Consider the following 23,006-nt stretch of genomic DNA (forward strand, 5'->3'; position numbering starts at 1 on the left):
AGGATAGTTAGAAGCTGATTGGTTGCTATGTGTAACACTTTCACTTGTCCACTCTATAGGAGGTTCAATATATTTCCCCCAAAGTGCCCACTCTACATCCCCCTGATTTCAGCAGTTAGGAAACAAGAGGAGGACTGCCATGGTTTCCTTTCTTCTTCTAGTCTCACCAGTTATAGTTTTTTCTCTTAACAGCTCTCCGACTAGAGTTAAGTTTCAATATGCCCAAGGTAATTGTTAAGGTGCCTGTGATTTCCCTTCAAATCTCCCCGGCACTCCAGGACACGATATGCAGCAAAAACAGTACAATATGACATAAAATCTATCGTGCACAATCGAACGATTTGCATATCTTTAGATCATGTACAATAGCAGGTAGATGCATGCACGGATCAGCGAAATGCGCGATGCAAGCCTCTGTGTAAAAAAAAAATTAATCAGGTGCATGCATGGATCAGTGAGATTCGTGCTGCAAGCATCTGTGTTAAAAAAAAACCCCCAAATATAAGACACAGATGCATGTATGGATCAGTTAGATCCGCCCATGCAACGGTTAGAAAAATGAATAAAAAGTGCTTGCCTATAGGAGGAATGCCAATTTGAACCAGTTACTTATGAGACCAACGCTATCCCCTATGAAACCTCGGGGGACGGTTTGGCTGTTGAAACAAAAACCTGGGTGTGTGAGCTGTGGGAGTTGTATCACCTGCAGGAGTTTACTTGTGGGTCCTACTTTCCCACATCCGCACACCGGGAAACAACTTAGGATCAACTATAGGTTACATTGCCAAATGGAGTTTGTTATTTATGTTGTAACATGCCCCTGTAGTCTCTATTATGTAGGCCTGACCACTAGACCATTCAGGGAACGAATGGCCAATCATCGATCTTCTATCAGGGCTGTATTACAAACACGCAGCACTGATAAACCTGTAGCCCGACATTTTCTTCTTTTTGATCACCAGATATCGATGTTACGGTGTCGCCTCATTGATTGGGTTCCACCATTGGTTAGGGGTGGTGACCGTATTAAACGGCTCCACCAAAGGGAAAGTTTTTGGATTAGTAAGCTCGATACTGTGGCACCAAGGGGTTTAAATGAGATCAACCATCTGTCTGTGTTTTTACCTTAAAATTGTTTTCTCTGATGTTTCCCATATTCTGCATATTGGTTTGTTTATTCTGCATTATCATACACATTTATCGTTTAGTTTTCTCTTTCTTTCTTCTTTTTTTTTTTTTTATTATTATATTTTCCATTGTGATGTTTATATTTCTGCTGCTATTCTTGCATAGCGTTATTTTTATGATTGGCTGCCTAGTGACTTTGGTCACTACATATTGTTTATACACTAATGTACATTATTCCTCCATGCAGTATATCTCAGGGTCCCTGTTTGTACAACACGCACCTTATATGCGCTATATTTTGTGTTTATTTATGATTCATCAGCCCTAGCACCTACCAGCCTATCACCTTGAAGCCCTGTTGCCTTGGTTATACGTCCGGCGTGTGCGCGCAGCCGTGTGCGAACCACATGGTGTAGCGCGTCACTGCTGGACGTTTGAAGCATGTCACGCTGAGCGCGCCAGCGATGGTGCGTCAGTGTGTTGCACCGGAGGGTTGACACTGTGCGGGATGGACGGCGGATAACCTGATTGGTTCCTTACGCCCTCCGTACTTCATGGTCTTGGCTGTTGTTTTGATAATTAACATGCTGGTAAGTGGCTGGTTACTTATTTGCTTGATTACTGATTGCCTACCAGGTATGAGTGTGTTGGCTATATAACAGGGCCCTGGGAAACTGCACTTCTGTACTATCCGATGTGCTTAGTTAGTCTGTGACTTCAGTAGACCCAGGCCCTTGTCTGGACCGAAACGTCGGTATTTTGTAGCACCTGTGAACTACTAATTTGATGCTCTGATTAAAAATAAGCTGATCTTCTATTTTTTGGTGAGTGCCCTCATTCCACGTTCTTTTTTGTGTGTGGTATTTGTATATATGTGTGCTGGTTGTGCTAAATACAGGAGACCCCCTACGTCGTTTGTCCCCTGTATTTCCAGGACCGACTGTGAAAAGCCCGGGTCTGGTTGTGCTTTGGGGGACACTCTATTTTTTATATATATATATATAAAAAATAGAGTGTCCCCCAAAGCACAACCAGACCCGGGCTTTTCACAGTCGGTCCTGGAAATACAGGGGACAAACGACGTAGGGGGTCTCCTGTATTTAGCACAACCAGCACTGGGCTCAGCTGAGCTGCTCCTGATTTTGGAAATACAGGGGACAAAGAGTAGGGGTCCTCTGTATTATTCATAACCAGCACAGAGCTTTTTCTAGCGGGGGAGTAATGCCACAGCCAGGGAAACCCTTTCACCGGGTCCCCCAGCCAAAGCATTACTCCTGACCGCTAGTCAGCATAGGCACCTCCAGGCCTAAGCTGATAGCCCAGGGCTATCCCTGGCACCCCTAGAGCGATGGGTGCCGGGTTGATTGTGTTAAACTGAAGTGTAAGAGAAAGAAGTAAAAATATTGTCTTTTGCAGGTGAACTACAGGTTCCAGCAAGGCTCCCCGCATGCTGGTACTTGGAGAACCACAGGTACCAGCATGCGGGGCATTACGGGCCCGCTGGTACCTGTAGTTCACCTGCAAAAGAAATATATATATGTAAAAAAAAAAAAAAGACACACACACCGTGACAGTATAAGTTTATTAAAACATACATGCACACTCTCACTCAATATCGCACATACTCACCTAGTATCCCTGAAGCCAATCACGTCCACTTGTCCAAGTAGAAATCTACGGATACCTGTAAAGAAAAATTCCATACTCACCTCTTCCTATGCATGGATCACGTCCTCTTCGTTCCAAAGCAGGCAATGACGCGGACACAGTACCGTCCTCGAAGAACGGTACCACCCGAATGAGGGCTCAGCGGCAGGATTTCACTATAGAAATCCTGGTGCTTTGCGCTCATTGGCTGAGAGAGGTGATCCTTCCGCCTCTCAGCCAATGAGTGATTCCCTCCATTGAAGTCAATGGTGAGAACCGCTAAGATACAGGGACAATTTGATACACTAACCCCATGGACCTGTAAGCGGTAAACATGAGCTGTAATGCAGAGTACATAACTTTTTTGACAAGAATTAATACCTTTCCTCGCATTACCATGCATTGTGACCATTTTCTTTTATATGTATGATGTACAGTCTTTTTTCCACAGCCAGCAAATCGATATAACATGAACTGTAATCCCAGTTGAGAACATATAAATATTGTCTGGCATTAGGATACCAAAAAGTTGTAGACAATAATGCTCTGCTATGATTTACCAAAGCTGCTACCATAATTTTAAAACTGCACTGTATCTTGAACCGGTTAACCAAATTAAAAATTCTTAAACTCCCAACGGACACAAATATTTAAAGCTAAACCCAAACAATGAACAGGTAGAATCATATTCGAGCCAGACTGAACATGTTCAGACCTAAATGGATATATTTTAACACTTTTCAAACAGCAAAATTCAAAATCAAACTAATATCAGTTGTTCAAATTAAGTAAAAATGTAGAAGTTATAGCTTGAATAAGCTTCTTTTGAATAAGCTTCTTTTTTGCTCTATAAGCAACATTTTGCAGTTATTTTTGTATTTTTAACGTCAATCTCACAAAAGAGATTCACTGCACAATAAATATCGTATAGAAGCATGTTTGAGACCCTCGAAACAGTGAACGTCAATTGAATTATAATTATCGCCTAAAGTTGCTGCAGTTGCCTAGAAAAGAATCCCAATATTGACCTTTGGAATAAAAAAAAAAAAAAAATCAGGAAGTGTCTGCAGCACAGACTAGTGGGAGGAAACTAGAAACAGTAAAGGGGCCTATCCATTAGCAGATAAATTGAACGACTGAACGATATATCGTTCAGTCATTCAATTTATCTGCTATAGATAGGCCCTGAACGATGACAGATGAGCACTCCCGTGGCCGATAAATGTAATCTTTCATCTCTCCAACATGTTGGTCAATTATCGCATATCGCTGCCAGATATTAGATATATCCACACTTTATATGCAGTAAACGACGAAAGATATTAGCAGCAGCTACATGCGATATCATTCAGCTTTTGCCAAAATCTGTCATGTATATGACAGATATTGCTCAGCACAGCCACCGGAATTTTCAATAGATATCTTTTGTCTTTCATCTTTCAGAAAAACATCTGCTAATGGATAGGCCCCATAACTTGCAAAAAAGAGTTCTGTCAGCTCTGATCCCCACTTGCCAATGTCCCACATCAGGAACACATCAGAGAAACAGTTCATAACAACCAGATTAATGTCCTATGGTTATACTATAGAACAGCAAGCAACAGATTCATGCAAATTCTTGATGGAATTAACAGGTAATGTCTAATCAAGTTGAACTCCCTAAACAATGAACAGCCCATAGAAGTATCAAGGATACCATTTCATTAACGGTTTTTACAAACCCCAAAGCTATTTTCTGTTCTCTATATTATATGGATAATACACTTTATTTACATTGTCCTCTTAACAAGTTTAGTTTAATATAATTTGTGTGTGTGTGTAACCAGTGTAAAAGGATGCAGAAAGGGATAATTGGACTCACTTTTACACAAAGGGAATGATTTGCTGCAATCAGGAGAGACAAGGATGATACTCCAGTCTTAAACCAGTCATTGAGGGGAACGATATGAAGTATGAGATTACTGAACAGTATTGCCTATGAAAACTGTGTAGTGTGCTTTGAAATGAGCAATGATACATTCCGAATGTGCATGAAATAGATGCTCTGTGGGCCTGACAAGCTTTACATACCCAAGGCCAACTTCAAATACATCAGATATAAAAAATCTACGTGCTTGAGCAGGAGTCTTGTGTAGTCTATAGAAAGTAACATTTCATTACTTTTGTGTTACCTCAAAGCCTTAAAAGAAATGAAGGGATCCAGCAATACAGTCAGTATTTTATTAATTTTGGCTCATAATCTTTTTATTCATTAGCAACAGTTCCCAACTTCAATAAAAGGTTTAAGAGGAGTATGCAAGGGGATGGCGTCTGCGTGAAGCCAGAGTCACAGGAAGCAGAGGTGAGGGTCAGCACCTATTTGTATTGTGCTTACCTGTCAGCACTTGTGGCAGCTCACTCTGAGTTCTGCCTTTCATTGCTGCATCCAGAGGCATGCCCCTGTCACCCTTGAAGGTTTTCGGTTTAAATGGAGAGTCTCTCTCTTTACCTTTAGCTCCTTTTGGCCGTCCAGATTGCTTCTTCTTGGATTTACTGTCCCCCTTCACTCCCAGCAGTGGATGAACTTCTACGAGGGAACAAAGTAAAGAAATAAGACACAGTAACTTAACAAGGTCACTCACAGTAATTTAAAAAGGGAAAAAAGACAGACGAAAAAATCAGCAAGCTCTACTTCACCAAACAGAACACAATTAAGAGGGCTTATTCACATTTAAAAGAAAGAATCATGACAGCCATTTACAATTATGGTTATTACTTGATTCAGGTAGCTACAGTTTTTGAAGAACTTTACATAGCAACACTAATCAGGCTTATTTCTTTAAAGGTTTGCAGCACTATAGAAACCTAGAATTTGATGGCAAATAAAAGCCACTTGACCCATCTAGACTGCCCCTTTTTATTACCTTATGGCAGTGGTTCCCAAACTGTGTGCCGTGGCACCCTGGGGCGCCTCGGGACACTTGCAGGGGTGCCTTAGGTTGGTGGTCCAGCACCAAATCAAATTATTTATGGTCAATGTAATGTAAATATGTGGACAAACAGAAGTGCAAACTTGTCCACTACCACAAAACTGAATCTATGGATGACAGGTTAGCACAATTTACTTAACTTTACTACATTTTTATTTGAATATCTCAATAACAAACTTAAACTTAGGGGTGCCGTGAAAACAATGCTTATGCTATAGGGCGCGGTGATTCAAAAAAGTTTGGGAGCCACTGCCTTATGGTAACCACAAACCCTGGGGTAGATGAATTAAGTGTCGATATGGGGAAGAAGTGGTATCAGCGCACATTATGTGCGTTGATACAGCTTCTCCCCCGTGTATTACTGAGGGTTTGGGCGGTAATTGACAGGGGCACGAGTGCAATGTATGAAGGTCAGTTGCACTGACCGTACCCACAGCTATTGAAAGCTGCAACTGTTGTTGCCCTATCACCACAGCAGGGAAAGCTGCTACCACCTCTGATGGGAAGCTATTCCACTTATCCTCTACCCTTTCTGTAAAGTAATTTTCCTCAAATTTCCTCTGGACCTACTACCCTCCAGTTTCATGCATGTCCTTGTGTTCTAATACTTCTCTTCATTTGAAGAATGTTTCCCTCTGGTACCTTGTTAAAACCCTTGATCTATTTATATAAAGTTTCTGTCATGTCCCCCCTTTCCCTTCTCTGCTCCAAAGTATACATACAGTATATTAAGACCTTTTAGTCTTTTAGGTAAATTTTATGATGCAGGCCATGTACCAATTAGTTGCCCTTCTTTGTACAGTTTCTAATGCATTTACAGTGCCTTGCAAAAGTAGCCACCCCCCATGGCTTTTTACCTTTTTTGTTACAATCTGAAGTTTATGTGATGGATCTGCACAAAATAGTCAAATTTGGTGAAGTGAAATGAGAAAAAAAAAAAAAAATTTGACATTATATATATATATATATATATATATATATATATATATATATATATACATACACACACACACACACACACACACACACACACACATATATATATATATATATACACATATAATGTCAAAAGCCCAGATCCCAAACAATCCATTTTAATTCCAGGTTGTGAGGCAACAAAACATGAAAAATGCTAAGGGGGTGAATACTTTTGCAAGGCATTGTATATCCTTCTCGTTTATCTATGAGATATGGCCTCCAGAACTGAACACAGTATTTTACATGAGGCCGTACCAATGACCTATACAGTGGCATTATTACTTCTTTCTGCCGATTCCTCTCCCTGTGCAACCAAGAATCTGACTTGTCTCTCTCATTGCTTACTTACCTTACATGAAATAGAGACTCCTAGATCCCTTTCCTCCTCACTAGTGTTCATTATAGTGCATTAATACTATACAGTATATAGCTTTTGGGTTTTTGAGAACAAAGTCCATGAGTTTGCACTTTTTGCATTAAACTGTAGTTGCCACACAACTGTAGTTGCATTCCTCTAGTCTCCAAAGTGAACTGAGGATTCTGTACAAGACCATAGTACTGTATTACACATTTAGAGACCAACTTATTAAACATGAGGGGTAAAATCCCTTAAAAGTTATCCAGGGTTGGTGGTGCTCTCCAGGAGTAAAAAGGCACACATAAAAAAAAAAATAAGACTGGGAAGAAAAGTTTTTTGGGGGGCACTCTTATTGTATTAGTTTACATTTAAAACATAAAACTTTTAATTTATATGCATGTAAAATGAAAAAAAAAAAAAAAAATTATATATTATTTATGTTGTATGTGTAGTATTATACTGTATGTCACTAATTGTGTTTGTACTAAAACTTGTATTAAACCAATGAAGCTAAAATATTCTTGTTAATCAAGAGAAATGGTGAAATATAATTGAGTGCCAGTGTATATACAGCAAACTGTAAAGAATATTGATTTCAATAATCATAATTATATATCACGGATATCATCATACATATGCGTCACATAAAAAATGAGAAGAGATTATTTGATCATTTGGACATTTTCCAATTTCAATAATCTATCTAAACGTTCATCGGTCGAGAGCCACTTTCTAGAGACACACAGAGGCTCTCCTAAGGATCTGAAAGTATTTGGTCTGGAATATGTTAGACTGGGTATAAGAGGAGGTGACCTATCCAAAACACTCCAACAGAGAGAGAGCTACTGGACTTTCAGGCTTAATACGGCTAATCCACATGGCCTAAAGGAAAATATAAATTTTAGTGCCTTCTTATGAACACCTTAGATTACACATTTACTTTAACGTGGTCTTCCTGTTGTATTTTTACTCAGAATTTCTACAAGCCATTGTGGTGGTGAACAGAGGCCAAAATATGAAAATTCTGTCAATGTCCCAATATTTGATGGCTTGCTTCACTGATAGTGACAGCTCTTTGGATCTCATATTGAGAGTCGACAGCAACTGATTCCAAATGCAAATGTCACACCTAGAATCAACTCCAGACCTTTTACCTTCTTAATTGATAATGAAATAATGAGGGAATAGCCCACACCTGTCCATGAAATAGCTTTTGAGTTAATAGTCCCATTACTTTTGGCCCCTTAAAAAGTGGGAGGCACATATAGAAACCGTTGTAATTCCTACACCGTTCACCTGATTTGGATGTAATTACCCTCAAATTAAATCTGAAAGTCTGCAGTTAAAGCGCATCTTGCTTGTTTCATTTCAAAGCCATTGTGGTGGTGAATAGAGGCCAAAATATGAAAATTCTGTCAATGTCCCAATATTTATGCACCTGACTGTATGGTCTAGCGATTTAGTCAAACGTTATCATTTACTCACTTTGTATGATCTTTTTCAGTTTTTGTATACCCATCACATTTTATTATCTTACCCCATATGATTATTACCAACCAATTCATCCATTTTTCTTAGCTATACAAAATGAATTTTACAATGTTCTGGTACCAGCGTATTTATTAAGTCTTCAACCTTATATCCAAAAGTATTTAAATTGAAGTTGAACTATGTTCCTTTTTTAACATCACTTTTTATATATTATATTTTATTAAATACACTACTCTCACGCACACTGTATGAAACAGTCTGGTCTATGAAATATAGCAAACCCTCTCTCGTCACAATCATCTTTGCTTTACATAAAATATTTATATCATATATCATAACTTTTTACCAAAAAATATTAAGTTTTTTCACACACACCACACTCCCTCTCTATTGGAATCCACTGCACAGCATACTACCTGACTACCTGATAGTATTATTTTAATATCATGCATATGCAATCACAATACACCCAATATTAGCATCCTTTTTATTCAACAGGCTTTTCCTTGTAGGAAATCTCACAATAGATTGTTCATTGAAAGTGTAATCACTATGGATGACTTTTTTCTTTTTATCACAATATTTATTTTAATCCAATTTATGACAAATATAGTGGCAGTATACTGTATATCAATACAAGACCATTTTCATGCAATATACCGAGCATAGGAAGTCTAGCTCTTTTTGCGATTTATACCTTTCTAAAATGAGGTCACTTGATGTTTAAATTAGTTTATGGTATAAGACCTTTTTCCTTTCCTTTTTAACAATTATGATTCTTTGATAATATTGTTTATAGATACATTATGTATCATCATGTTCACGTTACTAATTTTATTTAATTGACAATGTTGCTATTATGTTTATAACAAAGTTTGTGACGAATTGTAGTCAGACATAATATACTGACAGAAGTGAGCAGGACCAACAATAATAAAAGCCACCTCTGGCATAATATACCCACGTACAGCAATACTAGTATATTCTAGTTCTCTCTCTATAAATTGTGTGGGGGGACAAACAGAGCGCTGTCAGTGCTAGATATAGCAGTATAAGCAATAATTGAGCTACCTTTCGCAATGTTATGAAGGTTCAAATAGAACGCATTGCTATTACTTTCCAGATCACACTGGTCAGCGCAGCATTGAATTACATTCACGCCAGTGATATGTTAATGTTGTCTATTTTAAAATGCTTACCGTGAGCTACTTACCTTGTATATCATACTAAGTCATTTATTATTTGAGACGAATAATGGATGGTCATAATAATTAATATGGGATCTGTTATGTATATTTAACTGAATCTTTTAACTACTAATTAGGTACGCATACTAAGTAGTGATCATTCACCAAACTCAATTTAGAATACACTTGCAGGAAACACCTTTGCAGCTATTCATGCACATATGAATAACCAATTCCTCTGACTTACTATTGCAGGATGCTCGCAAGCGGGTCGATGTTACCCCAATGCGCATGCGCACAACGGAGGGAGCTCCGTCGTGCGCATGCGCGAGACCCGGACAGCGACAGCCAAACTGTCGCTCCGGGTCTCGCACCAAAGGGGGCGTGCTGTCGATGGTGAGGGCGTGGCTGCCAGACGGCGGCGTTCCCATGGGAACGCCTACCGTCTGGGTCCAGCCCCACTGACATCACTAGTGATGTCAGTGGGAGTGATTTTTGCTCTGATAGAGCCAAAATCACTCCAGGGCTTGCGGTCACCGAGACCCTACAGCAGGGTCTCGTCGCAAGCCCGATGGTCGCGATGGTATTGACCATCGCGACCATCTTTTTGGCCGCTCGCATATGCTGTGGGTGGTCACCCACAGCTATGCGAGCGGCCAGGAGGCCGCTCCATTTTTAGGTAGGAGGGCACTGATTCAGAGCGAGCGCTCTGGTCAGAGCGTCCAGCTCTGAATCAGGCCCTCAGTTCAGTATCATTCCTACCCCAAGTCAATTGGTGACATTGATGTTACAGCGCATATTGGAATGTACTGTGTGTGTAATTTTTCAACCGAATCTAGCATCATACAGTATATCGTTGTCAACATTTAGAAATGGAATAATCTGACTGAAGAATTAATAATTTCCTGCCCTGTGATTATCGGGTTTATATATATATTGTAAATGAATGATCATTCACTTTTCATTTTCTGGTTTGTGTGTTTGCAAAAATATACTTTGGATTATACACCATTGATGGTTTACATTTTAATACATACATATTCGCCAAGGCTATTATCTATATTTTGGTTATATCAATTTGAGTTTCAGAACTCATTGCCTTGACCTATTATTTTAATGAGAATATTAAATGTTAAGTTTTTTTTAGGTAAATATAGTGTGCCCCAACAACACAAGAGTACTTTTTTTCTTTGTTTGCATCTTGTTTGTTTGTCTGGTTATGCATTCGGACACCATTGCACCGATTGGGATGAAACCAACGGAAAGTAGTCCACTTGGATCCTGGCCAGGTTTTAGGGTAGTTAGGGTCCCGGTCGGACCTCCTGTTGGTGTATGCTGGGCAGAACTTTGATCAGGAGAGCCTGTTCTGAGCCTCCCACTGGATCGATTTGGACAAAAACTTCCTAGATTGGTAACATTGGATCACAGGAGAGATACTAGGGGGTTGAGGTCCCAGTCAGACCTCCCATTTGTGTACGCTAGCCAGTACTTTGATCCAGGGAGGCTGGGCAGAACTTTGACCCGGGGAGCCTGTTCTGGCCCTTCTACTGGTTGGATTTTGATGAAAACTTCAGAGGGGTGGCAATCGATCTGGGATGCCTAATGGAGTGGTTGCGGTCCTGTTTGGACCTCACGGCGGAGTGCACTGGAAAGAACTTTCCTCATGTGTGTGTTAGAATAGCTGCTAATTATTGTTAAAATGTTGACAGCTACATCCAACTCATTGATACCTTAACAACTTGAAAATTGAAAACCAGGCAACGCCGGGTACTTCAGATAGTAATATATGTGTATTAGTGGTCCTAATAAAAGTATTTGGGGTTCTTACATTGTGTCACATGACTGTTTTCTGCATATTTCTAAAAACAGCCAAATAATGATAGAAAGCAACTGGTTTTTTTTTGCAAAATAAATGTTCTACTTAAATTGCAAGTGCATTTAAATGCCTATAAGTATATATTTGTGTCCTTTAAAAGACAATTAAAAAAAAAAAAAAAAAAAAACAACCTTCAAAATATGCCTCTAACACTCACGTGCAATGTGGGATAGGTATATGGGTTGCTAAGAGCGTGTCCCAGTGGTTCTGAACCAAGTCCTGACATTATTAACCAAAAAATAGGGGTTTCGCACAACTTTTCACCTACTCAGGAGGTGGCGAAACAAAAACTTTTGCGGCAAATGGTATAGAGAATTTGCACCCACGAAGTCGTAGCTAACAGGATTGCGCGCTAAGTACAAATTTGTTGTACTTGCGGGAAAGCTGCTTATTGCACCTAATGGAAGTCCCCCTTTAATCTTTTTGTGTCTACCTGGTGATTATAAAATAATATGCCATGTTAGTGATATTGCTCAATTGCACAATCAGTTGCTTTCCATGGTATCAGTCCAATTTGGAGTGTTGACTATATCTTCCTTTCCAGAACATTTATGGGAGACGTGGTATATCTTGGGAGATGCTACAGGGGAAGCAATATTGAACACCCCAAAGAAAGTGTCTGACATGCACCAGAGAGAGAGACACTGGCAGGCTGTGAAAAAGCAGAGCAGACGTGTGTGGTGGGAGCAATTCAATTGCTGTAGATTAACGGACAATAGATCCCTGATAAGTACAGAAACACCAATCGCAGAACCTGAATTTTTCAGACAGAAGTGTTGATGCACATTTTTATTTCTTCATTCTCTTTTATATAAAAGGCATTGAAAATGTGTAACCATTCACAACTGCCCAGTGGAGCTTACAATTGCCTAACACACACAAAGCCTGTGTCCATTATGTCTTTGTGGTTGACAAACAAATTACTGTTATATATGCACCAAAAGGCCACAATGTCAACTTATCTATCTTAGAGAAAGGACAGCACTGCTACGTCTAAACTCACCATCATTGGGCACTCCTTGCAACTCAACCATTGTGGTTTTTGGCTTTTTCTTTGGGGGTTGTACTCCATCCGATGTGGCCTGTCGCTTCTTGTCGGTTCCTGCCCCATCCTCGCTCAATGACATTGGAGTGGTCTCTGGGGGTGGTCCATAGGGATTTTCCTCAGGGTCCTCTACCTCAGGAGCAATAGGAAGATACAGCAGTGCCTTGGTATCCTCCAATTCCTCATCACTGCAAGGAAGCAGAGTTCTGTAATATAAAGGTGTGCGATATATTCTGAATTTTACAGACTTCAAGAAACAACAGACAATAAACAGCCCCAAACGATTAAAGTAAAAAAGCAAATAATTTTACATCTTGGTAAGACCATGTTGCACTGCAAGTAGGACAAATTTAAAATGTGCAGAGAGATTTAGATCTGATATCTGCAAATAGATTTTTTATCTGTAATTTAGATTTGTGTTTGGAAACTCCCATCCCAAATCTAAATCTCTCAGCACATTTTTAATCTGTCCCACCTGAAGTGTAACATGGTCTTACAAAGATGCAGTTACTTGCTTTTTTACTTCCAACTCACAGTTAGCCTCTTATGCTGGGTACACACTGGCAGAAATATTGGCCAATCAATTGATCAGCCAATACATCGTGTGTGCGTCAGCCAGTGTGTACCAGCGATGTCTGAACGATGTTCACAGACATATCGCGCCAGCTGTGCTGCACAGCCAATGGCAGATATATCTGCTATCATCACAAATCATCAAGAGAAAGAGGAGCGTTTCTCTGGCTGCAAGAGGATCAAATTATAATTCTTTTAAAAGAATATTCCTTATTAGTTAGTATGCATTAGTAAGATATATCTTCGCTATCTTAAGGCAAAATATTAAAAATAAAGAATGTGAGTAAAGACAAGATATTTATGCTCATAGAAATAATATTATTAAAATTCAACACTGTGTTGTAGCCGCCAGAGGTGAACTTGGTCTCCTCCTTACAGCAAAAGCTGAGACTTCTCTTAAACGGCTTAATCAAATATTTTACGAAAAGGGGGATAAAGCTGACAGAATACTGGCGTCTAGATTATGATCCAAACTCTCGCAGAATAATGTTCTGACAATTAAATCCAGCTCAGGTGTTCCTATTAGAGATCCCTTACACATTACTGAGGAATTTTGTAAATTTTATACTAATCTATATAACCTTTCGTCTTCTTCAGGCAGTTCATTACCCGCTGTGGACTCAGTACAACACTTTTTAGCCAGCTGTCATTTACCTAAAATATCCTCTTCAGTCCTTGAATCTTTAAACGTTGCAATTGAACCGCAGGAGATCTTAGAGGTGATAGGGAACCTTAAAGCAAATAAGGCCCCTGGCCCCGACGGCTTTACAGCTACTTACTATAAATCCTTTGCCCCCCTGCTCTCCCCTCATCTTGCCACGGTGTTCAATGGTGTGATGTCTGGTGGTTCTTTCTCCAGAGAGGCCCTTGAGGCCAGGATTATTGTTATTCCCAAAGAAGGTAAGGACCACTCAAATTGTGCCCATTACAGAACCATCTCGCTGTTGAACACCGATGTCAAGATTTATGCAAAGATACTTGCCAAGCGCCTGAATTCAGTGCTGCCTGACTTGGTCCATAACGATCAGGTTGGCTTTATATCAGAGAGGCAAGCCAGAGACAACACTAGGCGAGTTGTTAGTCTCATTCACTCTATCAATTCTACTCCAGCCCCAGCCCTGGTGCTCTCCCTGGACGCTGAGAAGGCCTTTGATCGGATCTGCTGGCCCTTCATGTTTCAAACTCTGAGGGCCTTTGGCTTGGGTGGTAATTTCCTCCAGGGCATTCTGGCCCTATACTCTACACCTTCAGCTAGGGTCTCCGTTAATGGTCTTCTCTCGTCCCCTTTTCGTATAACTAATGGCACTAGACAGGGGTGCCCTCTGTCGCCTCTGATCTTTGCCCTTGTTATTGAACCCCTTGCAGCGCAAATACGCCTTGACTCGGATATTAGGGGTGCGTCACTTGGAAAGTCTGAATACAAAATATCTCTTTTCGCTGATGAAGTACTCCTAACCCTAACCTCTCCTCATAAGTCTCTCCCAAAACTTTTTCAAGTTTTGACTGACTACGGCTCACTTTCGGGTTATAAGGTCAACTTTTCTAAAACTGAGTCTGCACTTAATATGACACATAGGGCCTTGGATCTCCTGCGTCACAATTATAACTTTTCCTGGCGCCCCTCTAAAACTAAATATTTAGGAGTCTGCATAACAAACAGTTACGACACTTTATACTCTGCAAATTTCCCCCCTATGCTTAAAAAAATTAAACTGGACCTTCTTCGATGGCGTGATCTAATAATCTCCTGGTTAGGCAGGATAGCAGCAATCAAGATGAACCTTATGCCTAGATTACTCTACCTCTTCCAGACCCTCCCTGTTGTTGTTCCCAAATCAATTTTATTGCAAATACACAGATGGTTTGTCCAACTCGTATGGAAATCCAAACCTCCCCGCATTAGTTTCCTGACTCTGTCGTCCCACCACTAATGGGGGAAATGGATTTCCCGATATTAACCTTTATTACTATGCTACCCATTTAAGTCAGGCAATAGCCTGGTTTACATCATCTCAAATACCCCGCTGGGTGGAAATTGAAACTAAGTTGTGTAATGTCTCCTCCATATCTACAATTATAGGCTTGGCTTCACCTGATAAACCCCAATCTGCTCGCTCACACCCGGTTATCTCCTTTACATGCTCTATATGGGATTACTGTAAATCCCATTTTAACACCACCACCTACCCATTACCCCTATATGGTCGAACCCAGCATTCTCCCCAGGTTTCAACCTTGCCTGTTTTTCTTCATGGATTAAAGTTGGGGTCAGGGTGTTATCTGATATCTGTGAGTCGGATAGATGCGCCCCTCTGGATTCCCTACAGAATAAATTTAATATATCTTCTGTTAATACTTTTACTTATATTCAAATACATCACTTTATTAATTCTTTTCCCATTAACTCAATTATTAGATCTTTAACACCTTATGAGTCTTTATGTCTCCGCAATCCTCTTATGAAAGGTATTATATCCGTCATCTATAATCTTTTATTGAATGTTAATCTATCAGATACACCTGGCCATGAACTTCAGTGGGAGAAGGATCTGGGGAGCCCACCGGATGAGGACACATGGTCTGTGGTGCGGGAGAGGGTATCCAAATCATCTATTTCCACCTTAATAAAGGAAAATGCTTACAAGATATATTACAGATGGTACCTGGTGCCTGCCCACCTGCATAGAATGTATCACTTAGCATCTGATCGTTGCTGGAGAGATTGCGGTGAGGCAGGCACCTACATTCACATATGGTGGTCATGTCCTAAAATAGCCAAATTTTGGGATGAGGTTGCTGTCCTCCTTTTGGAAATACTAAAAATACCACTGACTAAATCTCCCTGGTCTTTTCTCCTTGGCTGTCCACTCGAGGGCCTCAACCCACATGCTGATAAGCTTTCTTCACATATCCTAAACGCAGCTCGATGCTTATTTGCAAGGCACTGGAAAGATATCAACCCTCCTCCTCGCCAACAACTCAAATAAAATTTGGCATGTGGCGGCCATGGAGAAAATCTCAGCGTATCTCCATAACACCTCCCATAAGTTTCTTATAGTTTTGGGTGACTGGTTTCTTTATAATAACACCACACCACATGGATCCCTACCCTCAGGCTTTTCGAACCTACTACTTTAATGATCATAGTCCACCTATTATCTGTTTAATTTTGGACTCGATCTCCTCTTTAACTCCCATGTATCTCCCAATATATTTTTCCACTTCTTTCTTTTTCCTCTCTTTACCCCTTGTTTTGCTCTATATGATCTATTCTAATTAGATTGAATTGTTGATATATGTGCTAACATGATATCATATTGTTTTGTCGATCTGAATATTTCATATACCTCTTTATTGGATTATGTATAGTTGTATTATTTTACTTCTGTAAAATCTACAAATAAATCTGTTAAAAAAAAAAAATTCAACACTGTGGCTTCTGTCCTAAATTGTTCTTATTTAAGTTTAGAATTATTTACGCTCAGTGGCTTAATTCTTCATGGATAGACCTCAGTGCATTGTTGCCCTTTCCTCTTATGATAAACAGCGTAATTACTAAGTATCAATTTTATAACAACTTCACACAAGGTTTCAAAGTGGTTACCTTCATACTGATATTACTATTTGTTCTATTACGACTAGATGGCATCCTTCTATCATACCAGTGGAATCTCTCTACCAAGTGCAGTTCTCATTAACTCAATTCCTGGATATATTTATCCTTTATATAATCATTGGCATAAAACGGTACCTCAGATCATACAGATCAGGACACTTGTGGACCTCTAGTTGCCCAGACTGTGTATTTGTTCTGTGCATCTCAATTGCCTCTTATGACTGTTCAGCAATAATAAATTATTTTCATTTTATACACACGTCCCCCATTCATCATGCATCAGACCATATCCCAGTGGTTCCCAATTTTTTTTGGATCACGGCGCCCTAGTGCATCAGCATTGTTTTCGCGGCACCCCTAAACCAAAAGTTTGGTATTATGCTTACCTGTCATCCTTAGGTTTGGTTATTTAGTTGTAGACAGGTTTGTGCTTCTGTTTGTGCACATACAGTATCTACATTACATTGACCATAAAGAATTTGATCTGGTGCTGGACCACCAACCTGAGACACTCCTGCAAGTGTCCCGATGCAGTTTGGGAACCACTGCCATATCCTATTTTTATATGCATAGAGACTCTAGTTCTAATTTATATTCCAAAAAGCACTTTAGACAGTATTATTTCCACTCCACTGGATGTTTCTAGTGTGTGTATTTTATCATATGCTCATCTTCACAATCATATCTTGCTGGTTATAGGTCCTGCATCCATTAGTCTCTATTACTAATTCCACTAGATCACTGCTGATATTTACATAATGTCAGTAAAGCTTCTAATTACATTTATATATGCCCCTTATATTCCAGGAGCTATCGGTTAAGTAGAGCTCCACTGCTGCCCTCACTTATTCACACAGTGCAGTAATATATTATATAAAAGCGAATGCCTAATTAATAACCTATGTATACTTGTTCCTGCAGTCCATCGCTCTACTTACTACATGCCGGACCAGGTGTGCCACGTCCACGTTGCTCGGCTATAGCTGTACATACCAGTCTTATCACTGTCAATAGGACGAATACTATTTTTCCTGCTCAGAGGGCCATGTGGTGCGCTACATCCACACCGCTTGGCTACCGCTGAGACAGGCAAACGCACTCTTGTTAACCAATTACTTTTGAAACACTCGATTAAGCAGGGATATTGGGGGAAAGAGATGCCAAATGGAAGGTCCATTTCACTGACAATGTATCCACGAAGGCTGCGTCGGGGTTCCTTGTCCTGGTTCCATATACTGGAAGTTTGTTGTTGTGTCTTGAGGCCATGAGATCCACATCCGGCAGACCCCATTTGTCCACCAGGAGCTGAAAGACTTCTGGATGTAGAGACCACTCACCTGCAAGCACGTCGTTGATGGCTGAGGAAATCTGCTTCCCAATTGAGAACTCCAGGGATGAATATCACGGAGATGGCGTACAGTTCATGTGAGAATGCTGCCCGACTTCGAGTTCCTCCTTGGTGACTGAGCTAGGCCACTGCCGTGGCATTGTCGGACTGTACTTGTACTGGCCTGCCCTGAATAATATCCTGAGCCAGAGTGAGAGCTCTGTAGATGGCTCGAAGTTCCAAGACATTGATTGGTAACCCTGCCTCGACTGGTGTCCAGCGGCACTGGAAGGAGTGCTGGCCGGTCACTGCATTTGCTTCCGCGGTGAGGAGAGAACAGTCCGGGATCCAATAGGGGCGACCCTTGAATGTCTGTAGCCACCAGGCTAGGGACGGGTGAACCTCCAGGAGGAGGCCCATCGTCTGGGAAGTAGATGGGGTAGCCCGTTCCACCAAGAGAGGATCAGATGTTGTAGGGGCCTGGAGTGAAACTGAGCGAAATCCACCATGTCGAACGTGGACACCATTGATCCCAATGTCTGCATTGCAGCATGAATTGACACTCGGCGACTGCGGAGAAGTCTGCGCACTCGGTATTGTATTAATGAGATCTTGTCTGTTGCTAGGAATATTCTCTGACCCTGAGAGTCCAAGAAGGCTCCTAAATGTACCATTCTTTGAGAAGGTGTCAGGGAAGACTTTTTCCAGTTGATCAGCCAACCAGGCGTTTGTAGGAAGGCAATTGTTACCTGCCAGATGGCTGTGAAGAATCTCTGGGGAGTTGGCCAACAGCAAGAGGTCATCTAAGTATGGGAGTAGTCTGATCCCTTGATGTCGAAAGGAAGGCTGCCATAAGTGCCATGATTTTGGTAAAGACCCAAGGGGCCGTAGAGAGGCCAAACGGTAGAGACTGGAATTGGTAATGCTGCTGCAGGAGATATTGTTGATGAGAAGGCGCTATAGGTAGATTTAGGTAAGCGTCCTGAATGTCCAGAGACACCATAAAATCTCCAGGCTCCATAGCTAGAATAGAGTGGAGGGTTTCCATACGAAACCTGGGCACCCTGATAAACTTGTTCAGAGATTTGAGGTTGAGGATTGGCTGATGAGACCTGTTGGGCTTCTGAACCAGGAAAAGGGTAGAATAATAGCCCTTGCCTCGTTGTGAGGAGGGGACCGAAATTATTACTGCTGAATTCAATAAGGACTGAATGGCTTTTTGGAGCAGAAGGCCTTGCTTGTGTCCGATGGAGGTCCTGTGCAAAATAATTGCTGGGGTGGGGGGTCGCCTTAGGAAAGATAGGGCATATCCGTGGGAGGCCACTTCTCTTACACAGGCATCTAATGCGGTATGACACCAAAACTGGGCGAAATGAAGAAGTCGGCCTCCCACCTTGGGAGCACCCAGGGAGAGGCCTGCCCTGTCAGGCTGCAGGCTTGTCCTCAGACGGCAGGTGGACGTCTAGTAGCCCAGGCTTGTTTGGCCCTTGGCTTGGAGGCCTTGGCTGATGCCTGCTGCCGTGGAAAGGAATGACCCTTAGCTTTTCCTTGATGACGAAAGGACAACGACCGAGGCTTTGTGTTATATGCAGAGCGCAGGAATGCAGTCTTGGAAGCTGCCACAGTAGTCGCAATTTTATCTAATTCTGGACCAAATAGAATATCGCCAGAATAAGGAAGATACTCCAGAGCCCTTTTTGAGCCTGAGTCTGCTTTCCAGGAACAAAGCCAAACAATAAGGCGGACCACTACCGAAGTGTCAAATAGCCTGGAGGCCAGGAGAGCCGTATCCATATCTGCTTCTCCCAAGTAGGAGGCTGCATCTCTAATGTGAGATATGTAGGATAGTTGTTCCCTGCCCAACTCTAAATGGATTTTGCCACCAAGGCCGTAGCCCTAAGAGGACGAGTAATAGCTCCTGTAACAGAGTATATGGATTTGTGACTAGCTTCTATTCGCCTATCTGTAGTCTCATGGGTAAGGTGGCATTCTTAACCAGACGTGTTACATGAGAATCCACGGCTGGGGGAACTTCCCATTTAGTGCAATCAGTAGCTGGAAGAGGGCAAAAGGCACTTGGAATTTGAAACCTTTTACCGGGCATATTCCATGCTTCACTCATGTGATCAGATAGCTGGTCACAGTGAAGGAACTCTGGTAAAACTACTTTTTGTCATTTAAAAATTGGTTGTTTTTACTTCGGAGTGGGTTCCACCTCTTCTATTTGTAAAATAGATTTTACAGCTCTCAGAAGAACAGGTATATTTAATTTAGAGGGTGGCTCCTCGTCCCATGAGACGGTGTCAGAGTGAGAGAGGTCTGCCTCCCCAGATGATATATCATAATCAGATAACTGGGTGGACTAGGAAGAGAACACAGCACGTTTAGTTGGTAAAGGCTTTTCCTTTTGCATCATTTGCTGAAAAACTATAGGAGGCATTAGCCAAACTCTGTACTGAGGTAGACACTACGTCTGCCCATGGGGGAGGAAAAGGATTTGGAGGGAGTAGCTGCTGTGGCCATCCCACAGGGGGGGCAGCTACCACGGAGACTGCTAAGTGGTCCGCAATCTTTGCCAGCACCTGAGAAAAGGCAGTCCAGGGTGGGTCATGAGGAGAAGACACCGGGGCTGAGGGGTGTGAGGGGTATAGTACAAAGACCATCCTGAATAAGGTCCTCTGGGGCTAAGCCCGCTGAGCAGGACATACAAGACACCAGAGTAGGAGCAGCAGCATCAGCCTGCTTGTTATTCTTTCCTCTGCCAGACATAGCCACAAGAATAATAAAATACACAGTATGATACAGTGCAGTGAACACCCTGTAGTATGTGTAATATGGCACAGTGTGGTGTGCAACTGCGCTACATAGTATGTGATAGCACCCATAAATATATAGGAGATGTGAGGCACAATGAACTCCCTATACTTTAGTATGTCAGGGTATATTAGAATAAATGCGAAGGTATAAGCTGGACAGTATTGAGAAAGTAGAGATCGGCGCTAGCACAAGTCACATACAAACGAAGAAAAAAAAAAAAAGAGGATTTTTGAGGGTACTTACAGTTTTTCTCCGAGTCATGTTGGTGGACACTGGACCATGGGGGTTGTAGCTGGGACTGCCGGAGCTGGCACTTAAAATTAAACCTGCAGCTTTACCCCTAAGCTCTTTCCCTCTGCAACCCCATGTCGTCAGTACAACTTCAAAAGAGCCTGGCAAGTGGAAGCAGTAACCCAGTGAAACTGTTATAACCAAAAATAAACACAGAACCGTAGGGACCAACCGGTCAAATATCACAACGCAACACGACTGAGAGTGAGGGAGGGAATGGAGTGTCCCCCGCAGCATGACTCAGAGAAAAGGATTCAATGGTAAGTATCCAAAAATCCTCAGGCTGCCTAACCAGAGAACTGTACGCCCAAAGTGGGTGTTGCCGGAGGCAAACACATGAAACCTGTAAAACCGAGCGAACGTGTGGACAGAGGACCAGGTAGCTGCACGAAGGTACTGTTAGGAGTACCGCACTATCGTCATGGAAAATGAGGAACGGCGGCTTGCAAAACAAAGCCCCCAACTCCGAGACCCGCCAAGCCGAGGCAATGGCCATAAGGAAAACTAATTTCCATGTGACAAAACGAAGGTTCACAGAATCCAAAGGCTCAAAAGGAGTTTGCTTAAGAGCGGAGAGGACCAAGGTCAGATCCCACAAAGTCACTGGACGGTCATGGCATCAACTGCAAAGGCCAGTGGGTCCCTGGACCTCGCACAAAATCTGGGCATCTGGTAATTGTGCCGAGATGCCATCAGGCCTCCGGAAGACTCCACCTCCGTACCAACTGCTGGAAGACCTCCGGATGGAGAGACCACTCCCCCGGCAGGAAGGTGTCCCTGCTGAGGAAGTCTGCCTTCCAATCCTCCATTCCCAGAATAAACACTGCCGGGAGTGCCGGAATAAAGGTATCTGCCCAAGTGAGAATGTGGGTTGCCTCTGCCATTGCTGCCGCGCTCTTTGTGCCGCCCTGGTAATTCACATACGCCACCGCCGTGGCGTTGTCCAACTGGATACGCACCGGCCTGCCGGCTAGGAGAGACTGGGCTCCCAACAGTGCCAGTTAGATGGCCCGGAGCTCCAGCACATTGATCAGCAGGGCAGTCTCCGATGACGACCAAAGACCCTGAAAACGAAGGTTCGACATCACAGCTCCCCATCCGAGGAGACTTGAGTCTGTGGTCACAATGACCCAAGTCTGGAGAATGTTTGCCTATTTGAAAAAGCTACAGCGAAACGCGCATCGGCGTTAGGCTGTAGTAATATACATGTGACCGTTTAAATTGAGATAATACTGATATAATGTGTCCTAAACTGTGACTATACTAGCCGCTATTAACTTCCTGTATATACGGGGTTGGATCGCGGCACTAGCGCTGCATATGGTGACTGCCAGCAGGCAGAGAATAGCCGGCAATAGCAACGGCTGACAGCACATTTTGGCTATGAGGTCTGATTGCGGCGAGAGAGCTGCATACAGTGATTGCCAACATTGAGGCAGACATTAGCCGTCAATAGCAGCGGCCAGCAGCGGACCATAGCTACATATGTATCTTGTGCACAGTCAGTATTTTACACTGTGTCTAAATATACTATACACTATGATACACTGGTTGATATAGTAGCGGCTTAGAGCAGATCAATAGCAGAGTAGATGTGAGTGCAGATGATAATTAACTAGTCAATGAATGAATGATTGATAGTTATTCAGAGATATACAGTGACTTTATTAATAATCATCTGTACTCTCACATTTGGATCTGTA

General features: G+C 41.9%; 1 protein-coding gene across 3 annotated transcripts in view; it reads right to left on the bottom strand.

Annotated features, from left to right (window-relative positions):
* Nucleotides 1-23,006, bottom strand: part of RBBP5 (RB binding protein 5, histone lysine methyltransferase complex subunit) — a 111,755-nt gene that overhangs the window by 18,362 nt on the left and 70,387 nt on the right. Inside the window, exons 12-13 of one of the 3 annotated variants that reach the window (XM_088479655.1) lie at nt 12,638-12,867; nt 5,150-5,341 (exon numbers count right to left, since the gene is read on the bottom strand). In XM_088479655.1, the coding sequence (XP_088335781.1) occupies nt 5,150-5,341; nt 12,638-12,867 (422 nt within the window). Of the gene's footprint in view, nt 1-5,149; nt 5,342-12,637; nt 12,886-23,006 lie in introns of all 3 variants that reach the window. The other 2 variants (XM_088479656.1, XM_088479654.1) reach the window with 2 other exon arrangements.

The sequence above is a fragment of the Taudactylus pleione genome, unplaced genomic scaffold (assembly GCF_031769625.1).
Source record: "Taudactylus pleione unplaced genomic scaffold, aTauple2 ptg000242l, whole genome shotgun sequence".
Taxonomy (NCBI): domain Eukaryota; kingdom Metazoa; phylum Chordata; class Amphibia; order Anura; family Myobatrachidae; genus Taudactylus; species Taudactylus pleione.